The sequence below is a fragment of the Sinocyclocheilus rhinocerous genome, unplaced genomic scaffold (assembly GCF_001515625.1).
Source record: "Sinocyclocheilus rhinocerous isolate Xijiao unplaced genomic scaffold, SAMN03320098_v1.1 scaffold119, whole genome shotgun sequence".
Lineage (NCBI taxonomy): Eukaryota > Metazoa > Chordata > Actinopteri > Cypriniformes > Cyprinidae > Sinocyclocheilus > Sinocyclocheilus rhinocerous.
Window position 1 is genome coordinate 1,158,890 of NW_015654491.1, and position 12,888 is coordinate 1,171,777.

The 12,888-nt window shown below is 36.4% G+C and overlaps 1 protein-coding gene across 2 annotated transcripts in view; it reads right to left on the reverse strand.

Moving 5' to 3' along the window:
* Positions 1 to 12,888, reverse strand: part of LOC107717104 (protein bicaudal C homolog 1-B-like) — a 43,543-nt gene that overhangs the window by 10,777 nt on the left and 19,878 nt on the right. For both annotated transcript variants that reach the window (XM_016523763.1, XM_016523762.1), the window contains exons 3-8: positions 8,884 to 8,953; positions 4,523 to 4,602; positions 3,943 to 4,101; positions 2,817 to 2,870; positions 1,946 to 2,131; positions 766 to 1,026 (exon numbers count right to left, since the gene is read on the reverse strand). In XM_016523763.1, the coding sequence (XP_016379249.1) occupies positions 766 to 1,026; positions 1,946 to 2,131; positions 2,817 to 2,870; positions 3,943 to 4,101; positions 4,523 to 4,602; positions 8,884 to 8,953 (810 nt within the window). The remainder of the gene's footprint in view (positions 1 to 765; positions 1,027 to 1,945; positions 2,132 to 2,816; positions 2,871 to 3,942; positions 4,102 to 4,522; positions 4,603 to 8,883; positions 8,954 to 12,888) is intronic.

Here is a 12,888-nt window from a genome sequence, read left to right on the forward strand (position 1 = left end):
TATTTTTATAAAATATTAATAAAATAATAATATTATTTATAATATTTATTATTTATAGATATTTTGTTCAATTGCTGTTGACTGAGCTTAACTTTTGAAATCAGAATATTCCTTTAAATCATTTTTATGAATTGAAATAAAGCTGCAATAAAATAAAATATAAATATTCGATTAAAAAACTTAAATGGAAATTAGATATGTTGCCTTGGCAACTAAATGAAATAACGTTAAGCTGAACTACTAAAATTACTAAAAATTTAAAAAATTTATTAAAATTAAATAAAAATCTTGAAAAAATGACTAAAAACTTAAACTAAAATGAAACTAAATATAACATTCTATAATAGTATATAAATAATACTAAAATAAAAATGCTGATTAGTCTCCTACTCCTTCAGGAAATTCACAATTGATTTTGAAAATATGTCATTTTACACATGCCTATTATGAGACCTCTAAGATAAGATAATAGTCTGAAATGGCTAAATCTGCATTTCCAGTTTTGAAAAAAACAAGAGCAGAGGAGAAGAATAAGTCTGGCATGTGTCTTGAAATCCCCCTGGTTGGGCACGTTGCTAAAGCCTCATGGTCTTCAGCAAGCCCAGTATGAGTATCATCATCTGTCAGTACTTACAGTGACTTTCATCCAAACATCTCTTTCAACATAACATGTGTTCTGTTTCACAGATTGGCCACAAACATAGAGAGAGAGATAGTAAATTAAAGAGCATATGACTGAATAGAAAAAAGACAGACAAACTGTACCATTAGCTGCTGTCTAGCCACACATACAGCGTCAATGCTGCCCTGTATGTAGACGGCAGAGCGGCTAGTGTGTGTGTTGTGAGTGTTGAGCTCGGGGAAGTGTATGTGGGCTCCAGTGTGCTGGGAGATGTTCTTGACGTTGGCTCCGTTGCGGCCCAAAAGGAAGTTGTGGTGCTGGGGTGCGATGTCCAGTTGTGTGCTGACCAGCACTGAGCTGGCCAAAGACCCAGCGAGGTGCTCCAATAACAAAGCCGTACCGCGCTGAAACACACACAAATATGTTAGCACACACTTGATATAGATCTGCAGTTGCAAAAGCACTCACAGGGATGCCAGCATGTGAGCTTACACATACACACACTAATAAAACCGTCACCCATCTCCTGTAATGTCTAACATTACTTGGTAGAGGCTGCTGTTTTTGGTTTAATTTCTGGCAGCTCTACTTGAAAACTAAATCTCTCCATTTCATGAAATGACCTAGTTTCAGTACTTCTGCTACTCAAGAGCTCTGCTCATTTCATATCTGCTAATAAATGCAACTGCAGTAGGAGGTTTTGATTGTTTTCGGGTCAAATACATGCACTTTTTGGAGATGACTTTTAATAAAACAAAAAACAGTTTTTACCATTTTATGTTTTACATTTTATGAAGATCATCATATTTTTTAAAGAAATTAATACTTTTGATCAATTTAATACATGCTGACTAAAGTGACAGCAAAGAGTTTTAAATTGTCATTAAAATATTGTTCTTTTGAACTTTTTATTCATCAAAAGAAAATATATCTAGCCACAAAAACAACAACTGTTTTCAACACTGATAATTATAAATGTTTCTTGAACACCAAATCAGCATTAGAATGATTTCTGAAGGATCATGTGAGACTGAAGACTAGAGTAATGACTGCTGAAAATTCAGCTTTTAAATAAATTATATAATATATTAAAATAGAAACCAGCTGTTGTTGTTACTGTATTTTAGATCAATTAAAGACTGATCTAATGTTATCATAAGTTTTTATGTAATCATATATAGTTCACTTCTTAAATAATACAAGCATAATAATGTATAATATTACATTAATAAAAATGATAAGAAAATAGAATAAAACAGTCCCCAACAATACAGCTCTTTCAAGAGCAGCATTCATTTATAAGTCTATCACTTCATCCCTCACCTTAACGCCACTGGCATTGTTCTGGTTGCTACGGACGATGGCGGTGTTGCCATAGAGACGAGAGGGTGGTTTGAAGGAGATGGAGACGTTGTAAGTGTGGGAAATATGCTGAACTACAGGAGAGCTACAGTCCACATGCTGCACCAAACCACTGCATTCAAACATCAGCATCAACGGCAACAGCTCCTACAGAGAGGATGGGGAAGAATGATGCTTTTAAGGAAAAAACAACAAGGGTTGAAGACAACATAAAACAAATGGTGATGACATTTCAACCACTAGGGTGCAGCACATAAAGCTCCTAATCTATGATTGACTTTTCAAACTGGTCTGCAAGGGGGCGCTAATGGGGCCTTGAGAAAATTAGACAGGAAAAACTGTATTTAGGGCTGTCAGGGCTAAAGTTATTAATTAAATAGCTTAATACATTGATATAGGTTTGTAAAAATATTTCTGTATTTTATAAGTGTAACTTTTGCCTTAATATTGTTTGTATGGGGGTGGTAAGGCAAAATTCTCAATAAAATTCTCTGTAAAAATATAATCCAAATTTAATTGAAATGGTTTCTCTTAGTCTTCAGGCTTTACATTGAATACTCTAATGGTGGGTAGAAAAAGATAAGATGTCAGCTTAATTGAACATATTTACAAAAATATTTTTTTACAGATAATATTTTAAATTGATTAGGATGTAGCACAGTCACAAATAAAAGACTTGTTTTTATAATATAATCCTTGCTACATTATAAATGTTCCCTTGTATGTGAAACGTGGCAACAAACAGTTTGAAAACCTGCACTTAGTGACAAGTGGCTATGAAAAATAGAAAGAGAGCCTGTAAAGCGCAGGTAAACTTTAAACAAATTCTCACCCGTATTTTAACTCTCGCTGCTTCTACACCAGTCAGCTGCCCCGCTATTGACACCTGAGAGAAAAACAGAGAGACAAAGAAATGATTGTACTTCATGATCTTTCTTCATTACATGTGCAGATGTTTATTCCTTTCTCTCATCCTGTAAGCATTTTATGTAAAGCTTAAATAAGACACGGTGTCCCATCCAGAAACCTGATTTATTACCCATCAAAACATTACATGAGAGTATGTGTGTGGCAGTGCGCCAGTCAAAAAAAAAAACCTAATTAAGGTCCTGCATGTTTTTTTTTCTTTCCATAATTTCATCCCGACAACCACACGTTTAATCACGGCCTGTGAGAATTAATTCCGGTTTGGAACCAGGTGATTCGGCCCAGTTCAGAGAGTCCATCTGGTTTGGCTCTGAAGTCGGTGTTTGTCCATGCATGCACTTGTATACGCTACTAACATTCCAAACTGTCTGCACGCCTCGTCAGACCACTCAACAGTCTATTTAAACTTGAGAGCCGTCCAACAGCCAATCAAATCCATCATCCTCCAAACCGTTCTTATCCTCCAGCCAATACAAACTGCTTCATGTCCCTCAGCCAATAAAATGATTCAGCTAGAGTTCAGCCACTGCTGGGTAGTAAATGCTGGCTGTTTTTTGCTAAATTAGCTAAACATATTCCCATAGCAGGGATAATTCATGCAAAAATAAAAATTCTGTCATGTATTCACCCTCATGTCTTTTAAAACCTGTATAAATTTCTTTCTTCCACAGAACATAAAAGCCATGAATTTTGCACATTAAAACACCAAAAAGTGCAATTAAATATTATGACTTGTGCACTATATTTCTTAAGACCAAAATGTAAGTATTTATTTGCTGGAAATATTCCCTCAAGTGCATCACGATTAGTCCCAATACATGCAAGAACCAATGACATCATCAGTTACGTCATCTTACAGCTTTGAAAAAACAAAAGCACCAGCACATTAAAGAATTTTAGGGTGAACTTTTACTAAAATAAAAATGGAGATCCTGAAAATAGATATGATAAAATGTTAAGGTGAAAATGTGTATGGCTGATCTGCTGGTCTTGGTTGGGTCTGTTACATTTGAATGTGTGTGTGTCTGTACCTGGTTGCTCTTCTCCCCCTGGCTGTGTCTGTTGGAGTCAGGGAAGTGTATGTGACAACCAGTCTCTTCCATGACTCGTTTGATGTTATTCCCTCCTTTCCCAATAACATGCGAGTGCTCGGTGTGTGATACGTCCATCTTCAGGGTCACACGATTACTCTGTAGGTGTCAAAGGTCATCATTTAGAAAAACAACAGAGCATTCATGGAAACCTATTAGAGCTGAATTAAAATCCTTTAATCCTGTTCCTAACTCTTAGTAGATTGCTTTCAAATACACTATCATTCAAAAGTTTGGGGTCACAAAGATTTTTTTAAAGGAAATGAATACTTCAATTCAGCGGAAATGCATTTAATTGATCAAAAGTGACATTTATAATGTTACAAAAGATTTTGATTTCAAATGAACGTTGTTCAAATCCTGAAAACAAAATGTACCACGGTTTACACAAAAATATTTAGCTTTTAAGATGTTTAGATTTTTGTTCTGGAAAATAAAATTCTGGTTTAGATAAGTAGGTTTTTGTAGTAAACCCATACAGACCAGATTTTCCCATGACAATCATAAGCTTAGCAGTTACCTTTGTGTCAAGAACGGACATTATTTTCTCTTTTGCCTCTCGCACATCTTCCCTTTTTCCGCTGACCTTAATATGTGGATCTGTGAGGAGGAGGTTGAAGAGAGCAGATGAGTGCAAGACAAGAGACGAAAGTCATACACTAATAAAGATGCTTACATTCCGTTTGTTTCTCAACACAATGAATTAAACGACAGCTGCGGTCTCAACACCAGTGGTTTCAAGAGTTAACACTTTTCTCTGTCAGTTTACCACATAGACAACTCTTACATACATCATGAGAAACAGATTTACTGCTACTCTCTAAAAATAGCTCTTGTAGTGTAACTTCTTGGAGTTCTGTTTTTCTCTACACACATTCTCTGACTGTCTCACTTCCCCTAAAACTGTCCCACGCACTTCGGGATTGGGCCTAGAGGAGCAGGGGGGGAATCAAACAGGAAGGATCACTGTCTTAGACACACACATACAAAGTACATTGTTATTAGTAGAGGTATTAGAGTAACACCAGACGGGGTCTCCTTGTCCAGCCCACTATACTATCCTCTTCCTGCCATGTGGTAGTCATCAACTCCAGCATGTGTGTGTGTGGGGTTGCATCTGTGGCCAGCATGTTCATGAATGGAGAATGTCTATGCATGTCTGTGAGGAATGTAATAGTTCATGTGTGCATAGATGAGGTTATGATATCAATGCCAATGTCTGTCTTTAATTTGAAGTGCTTAACATTAGATGAGACTGAGTAGGTATATATATATATATATATACAGTGGTATGAAAAAGTGTTGGCCTCAGTGGTGGTAACCAATAGGTAAGAGTAATGTTGTAATGAAATTGTTTCTCATATGGACCTCTGTAAAAATAAATATACTTATCACCTCAGTGATAAAACTCATGGATTCCGAATAGGGCTTAGTGTCATGCGCTGAGGACGCACACGCATCTGTTAAAGCGCCTGACAGGGTAAGCCATTACGCTAATGCATTAGCTTAAAGCTTAAAATAAAGAATTCTCATGTTTTGGGTAGCTTGGATTAGGTAACTCTCCTGCAGCATCTCATTCTGTATCCTCCACTATTTTAGATGCATTTTGTCCATAGAAATAAGTAATTCAGTGCTTTAATTTGACGCGACCGGCTGAAGTTGGACAAGTATGTAAACTCCGTTGGACGTGCACTGTGGGCAGACCCGATTAATCGATCATGAGAATCGTTGTCGATGATTTTCATAATCGATAATAATCGATTTTATCGATTAGTTGTTGCAGCCCTACACTCAGTATTTTTGTTTGTTTGTTCCGCTGGACAATATGGCAGCTGGACTTAGACCTAGCGGCATGAATTTTGCTGGGTATCTTATCATGGTGGTCTTCATGAGGTGACCTGCACCATGTGAACTAAATCTTCATTTACAAGGCTACTGATAGGATTTGTCTTCATCTTACGGGCGTTACCTGATTTTAAGCAGGATTATTATTATGATTGTTAATTTCTTTAGGGGTTTTAAATAGACAAATTACTTTGTCCAAAAATACACTCTTTGAGTCTTTCAGTCATGTGGCAATTAGCCACATACACAAAAATATGTGCAAACATTCACAGTCAGGCAGATAAGCACAAAACAGGTTCACAAAATACTAGCCTCATATGAACATTCATCATCAATTGTATGGAAAAGCACAAATTAAGAGCCTGTCATTTTTTGAATGAGACTTACGGGAATTAAAGCAATCTGGCCTCTGTCTTTTAAACTCATAAAAACATTAAAGGTAGCAAAGAACACTAACTTCTTTTGAGAGTCCTAATCCATCCAGTTTCATGTCACTCTTCACCCACACTAGATTCAGTTTTGTTTTGTGTTGCCAGATCTTCTCACATTAATCATTTAGGAAAAAGCCTTAAAGGGTTAGTTCACCCAAAAATGAAAATTAGCCCATAAATTACTCACCCTCAAGTCATCCTAGGTGTATATGACTTTCTTCTTTCAGACGAATCCAGTCGGAGTTATATTAAAAATGGTCTTTGATCTTTCAAACTCTATCGTTGTACTCAGCGGGTGTTGCATTCCTTCGGTTCAAATGACGTGAAATAAAAAGCACCCTTCCACAAAAAAAAGTGTCTCACACGGCTCCGGGGGGTGAACAAAGGCCTCCTGTAGCGAATCGATGCGTTTTTGTAAGAAAAATATCCATATTCAAAATGTAATAATCACTTGAATCTAGCTTGCGCCAGCAGTTGTACACAGAAGCAGTTCTGGGAGCATGACGTATGGGGTCAGCGTTGTATTTTTTAATTTCAAAAAATACATTTTTGGGTGAACTAACCCTTTAAGGGCCTGATTATGTTCTATGGCTTTTTAAAGGGGTCATATGATGCAATTTCAATTTTTCCTTTCTCTTTGGAGTGTTACAAGCTCTTGGTGCATAAAGAAGATCTGTAAAGTTGCAAAGACTAAAGTCTCAAATCCAAAGAGATATTCTTTATAAAAGTTAAGAGTTAACCACGCCTACCTAAAACGGCTCGTTCTAACACGCCAAACACATTTCATTACACCAAATACACAAAATAATGTTCTTTTTAGCAGCATCATATGACCCCTTTAAAGCCAACATTTTGGTATGAACTATTGCCACAGAAAATTAGAGAACTCACAGACTTACTCCACCTAATCTCCACTACACAATCAGGCGCTAGTTAACATTTCCGTTTTACATGCACAACCATTTAAAAATTTGGGTCTGAAAGATTTTTAATGTTTTTGAAAGAAGTGTTTTAGGCTCACCGAGGCTGCATTTATTTGATCAAAAATAGAGTAAAACAGTAATATTAAGAAATAGTATTACAAATTAAAATATCTGTTTTCTATTTTAATATATTTTAATTTATTTCTGTGATGTCAAAGCTGAATTTTTTCAACAGCCATTACTCCAGTCTTCAGTGTCACATGATCTTTCAGAAATTATTCTAACATGCTGATTTCATGTTCAAGAAACATTTCTTATTATTATCAATATTAAAAGCAGTTGTGCTGCTGAATATTTAGGTAGTTTATTTGATCAACAATCTTTGTTCAGTTCCTAAATGGGAAATGTTGTGTACCTATCGAAACTCTTAAAGGAACAGATCACTAAAAAATATTTTGCCATCATTTACTCACCCTTGTGTCTTTCAAAACTTGTATGAATTTCTTTCTTCTGCGGAACATAAAACAAAAAGAATTTTTGAAAAAGTTTTTGTCCATATTACGAAAGCCAGTGGGGTCCAAATCAATATTACACTCCTTTGACTTTCACTGTGTGGGCAAAAAAAAAAAAAAAAACGAAACCTTTGTCAAAAAAATCTGTGTTCTACAGAGGAAAGAAGGTCATACAGGTTTAGGAACAACATGAAGGTGAGTAAATGATGATTTTCATCTTTAGGTGAACTATCTCTTTAAAGCTGTGAGACAAAGACAAACTGAGAAAGACAGAAATACACCATCTGAATATAACCAAATTCTCCATCAGGGTCAGTTGCTTATTAGCAGATTGTAGGTTTGCCGTGACATGGTAACCCATACTCAGAATTTGTGCACTGCATCCATCCAAGTGCAGTGAATTTGTGCTCCGCATCCATCCACAGCAGCGATTAATGAACGCACACACACCCGGAGCACTTTTTTTTTTTTGCTGAGGGTTCACCTCAGTCAAGGGTATTAAAGGTAGAAGAGAGTGCTGTACATTCACTCTCCCTGCCGGTACCGAGATGAATTGTTACAATACCCCCCGATACTAAAAAAAAAAAAAAACGAAACCTTTGTCAAAAAAATCTGTGTTCTACAGAGGAAAGAAGGTCATACAGGTTTAGGAACAACATGAAGGTGAGTAAATGATGATTTTCATCTTTAGGTGAACTATCTCTTTAAAGCTGTGAGACAAAGACAAACTGAGAAAGACAGAAATACACCATCTGAATATAACCAAATTCTCCATCAGGGTCAGTTGCTTATTAGCAGATTGTAGGTTTGCCGTGACATGGTAACCCATACTCAGAATTTGTGCACTGCATCCATCCAAGTGAGTGCAGTGAGTGCCCCGCATCCATCCACAGCAGCGATTAATGAACGCACACACACCCGGAGCACTTTTTTTTTTTGCTGAGGGTCTCACCTCAGTCAAGGGTATTAAAGGTAGAAGAGAGTGCTGTACATTCACTCTCCCTGCCGGTACCGAGACTCGAACCCACAACCTTTGGGTTACAAGTCCGACTCTCTAACCATTAGGCCATGACTGCCCATGGTTTGTGGTTTGTGGCATGGGACTCGCGCAGTGACTTCTGCCATAACTACTGACTGTCTGTCTGTCTGTCTTGTGTGTGTTGTGTATACCTTTCTTGGACTTTGCTCCAATCTTCAGTTTGGAAGGCCAGGCAATCTGAGTGTTGGTTTCATCCATGACCTTAAACACAAAAACCACTGACATAAGTGGATGCAAATGCACATCAATCCAAATAGGAATTCAAAAACACATAAGCCTGCTACACTAATATTAGCAAATCCATGTTTAGTCATTCTCAAACACAAACACACAAGAACTCACACATTTCAGTTATGCTAAAATATTCACAGTGACAGAAATGCTCAGGCTTTTTCAACAAAGGTCTTACAATCATCTCTCTGGCTAAAACATGCCCCGCTTTCTCGTTCTCACACACAGCTACTTCGAAAACCCGTGAAACATGTAACAGCCAGTTGGCAGAGAGTCTTTGACAGGCCTAGTATGCTAACCAGTAGCATATGTGAAGGAAAAGAGAGAGAAAACAAGAATGGTAATGTGTTTTGTGTGCATATAAAATACAGAAAAGAGAAACTTATGGTAATTTGCAGCTACATGAAAACACAGGTTCAATGTTTATTAAAACTCTGCCATGATTTTGCCTGGAGCTCAGTCCTCCTGTGGAGCGCTTCACTATTTTTAGTAGTTTTGTCTTTCAAGTAAATTCTTGAAAATTTTCAAAAAAAATTTTTTTTTTTTAGAGCAAACCGCAACTTTGGCAACACAGTCCTTTGTCTCTATAGAAAACACATTTCTGTACACGTTTTGTGGCGCACTTTCTATCTTCCTGCCTAGAAAAACCTCTTGGCTTTCATGGTCAGCAAGGCTTTACTGTACAGCAGTTCTCATGAGAAGTTTTGGCAACAAACCCAATTTCTTTCAGGAAAAAAAATATCTGAGCATGAAACTGCAGCAATTAAACCAAAAAACATCCAGTGTAGATTTCCACATGACCTTTAGGAGAATTTCAGCCTCTGTGCTAATACTAACTAGAATTACATTTATTTTAATTAAACGTGGCATAGCTTTGCACCTGCTCCTCTCTGACAGTTTGACTGAATATAATAAGCAGTCATTTAGTGTCATCTCTTCAAAGAAGTTTGGAAAGGATGGGCTGCAGTGAGTGAACATGACAGTTACGGTCATGCAGTGTAAATACTCCAGTATGTATGTTTACACCCCAGGCTGCACGTGCTTGTGCATAAACTGGAAGAATTCACTCCCACGTGCTCTTCTAAAATTTACGGCCCATACTTTTCCAGGTTTCATTAGTCTTGGACCTGTGGTTCAACAGCAGGCTTCAGTTTTTATTTTGTTTTGACACCCTAAAGGACAAAAGAACATGAGAATGTTTTTTTTAACTAAAGGAACAAGTTTATTAATCTCCCCAGATCTTCTTAAGACTGTAAATCATACGCACAGCTGTGACGCATCCTGTGATTTAGATTTGTGAAATTATGGCTTGAAAACAGCAAAGTTCAGCAGAGCTACAATGAAACAGCAATCTATACACCCTTTCTACAGTGTGCCTAAATCAGGCTGTGTCTCCTTCCATGTTATAACATGCAAAAACATCACAAACAACTTTCCCAAAATGCACATCAGCAATCTGAGGCAAATGAAGCATGACAATTCTGACTATTAAACCATCAAAATATATCTGTCTTTCGCTTTATGAAATAACAGGGTTTTTCCAAAGAGTCCAAAATTCATGCTTCATTCTCGATCATTCTGCATATCTTATGTTTGTTGATCTTTGTTTCATGTGTTTTTATGTCTTGAAAACATAACCATTTGATTTTTTTTTTGCATATATTGTACCATGTTTTTACAAAATCTACTGATTTGAATGTCACCAATGTAACAATATGTAATTAGCTACCAGGGCAAAACTGCAAGAAATTAAAAAAAAAAAAATCCTGAGTAAGTATTATATATTTTATACAATTATTATTATTTTAGATTTATGTTTTTCATGCAGTTTTGCTATGGTGAATGTATATACAATAACTTTCAAAAGTTTGCTGTAGGTTTTTTTTTATGTTTTTGAAAGAAGTCGCTTATGCTCACCAAGGCTGAATTTATTTGATCAAAAATACAGTAATATTGTGAAATATCAAAATTTAAAATAACGGTTTTCTTTTCTAATACATTTTAAAATGTAATTTATTCCTGTGATGGCAAAGCTATTGTTAAATCCACTGTACTGCAATCTATTGCACAAAACATAAGTCACTTGCAGACACCAGAAACAAGACACTTGTAAGCTAAAAACAAAGTAACTTTATGATTACAGCAGTAGAAAGAGTCATACTGTAATATTTTCTACATTGTACTCCTCAGTTAAGTTTAAATATGGTGTTTCCATTGAGCAGTGCAGAAACATCAGAACACTGATGACCTTGAACCAAACGAAGGCACAATCAAACATGCCCGAAGGAAACCCGAACATTTCAGATGGCATGAAAAGGTGAACGGTGCTTAAAGTTTGTACAGGCAGAGCGCCAGTTCCCATTTGCTTTCTGTGTGTATGCGCTGTGCTGCCACACTGCTGTGCGTTCTATAGGTCTTTATTCCCGACCTGCTCTCACTTTCTCTCTTGACTGCTTTCTTTGGCTCCAATCTGCAGATGAGTGAGATTTCTGACAGACCACACAGCAGTTTTGGGGTCTGCGGTTTATTTTTGTGATGGACCAGCACATACCTCTCAAATGGGTCAGACGATTTCAGAAAAATTGGGTTAACTATACATTTGAAAATGTTCCTTTCCTTTTCCCCTCACACCCAATATCATCCTGTCACAGGAATATATACACTCACCGTTAACAGGAGAGAAAGTTTAAAATGGCAGTGACTTCAAAGTACTGGAGTCACACAAACTCTGATCTTCATTAAGTCATTAAAAATGGGCACCGTGATGGAGAACAGAGTGTTTCTATTTGACAAATGATGTGTATGAGAGAGTGTATCGAGATCTGCTTCCTGTTTCCTTTGTTGATTCAGCTGAGGAGCACTCAGAAGAACGAGCAAAGAAAAGAGGTGTGAGGAGGAGAAAAGGAGGGAAACGGAACGAGGGAAGGAGAAAGGGCTGGGAAGCCTTCACTTTGAATGGAGGCTGAGCAGCACAGGTGTGTACTCTGGGGAAAAAGAAAAAAAAAATCCATTACAAACGCTGTAGTATATTTACTGATCTATGAGATGGGCTCTTTTTGGCCTGATAGGAATGAAAGCAATACTCCACCCAAAAATGAAAATTGTGTCATTATTTACTCACCCTCACATCATTCCAAACTGTAAGCACTGTTTTTCTTAGGGAACCAAACAACACTGGAGCCCATTGACTTCCATTTTATAGAAAAAAATTGTCCCACAGAAGAAAGTCATAAAGTTGGGACAACATGAGGGTGAGTAAATACAGACATATTGGTATTATATACACTACCGGTCAACATTTTAGGGTAAGTATGAATTTTTTGCAAATAAATTAATACTTTTATTTACCAAAGACACATTAAATTGATCAAACATGACAGAAGACTTTTATAATATTACAATATTTCTGTTTCAAATAAATGGTGTTCTTTCTATTTAAAAAATTCTGAAAAAAAGTGTCACATGTTCCACAAAAATATTAAGCAGCACACCTATTTTCAACATTTATAATAATAGTAAATGTTTCTTGAGCACCAAATCCGCACATTAGAATGATTTCTGAAAGATCATGTGACACTGAAGACCGGAGTAATGCTGCTGAAAATTCAGCTTTGCCCTCACAGGAATAAATGACATTTTAAAATATATTACAATTACAAATCTATTTTATTTTTACTAATTTATTTTAAATTGTAATATTATTTCACAATATTACAGTATTTTTACAGTATTTTTCAATATCTTTGATTTAATTAATGCAGCTTTGGTGAACATATGAGGCTTTAAAAAATTTCACTGACCCTATATATATATATATTGTGTGTGTGTGTGTGTGTGAGTGTGAGTGTGAGTGTGAGAGAGAGAGAGAGAGTGTGTGTGTGTGTGTGTGTGTATATATATATATA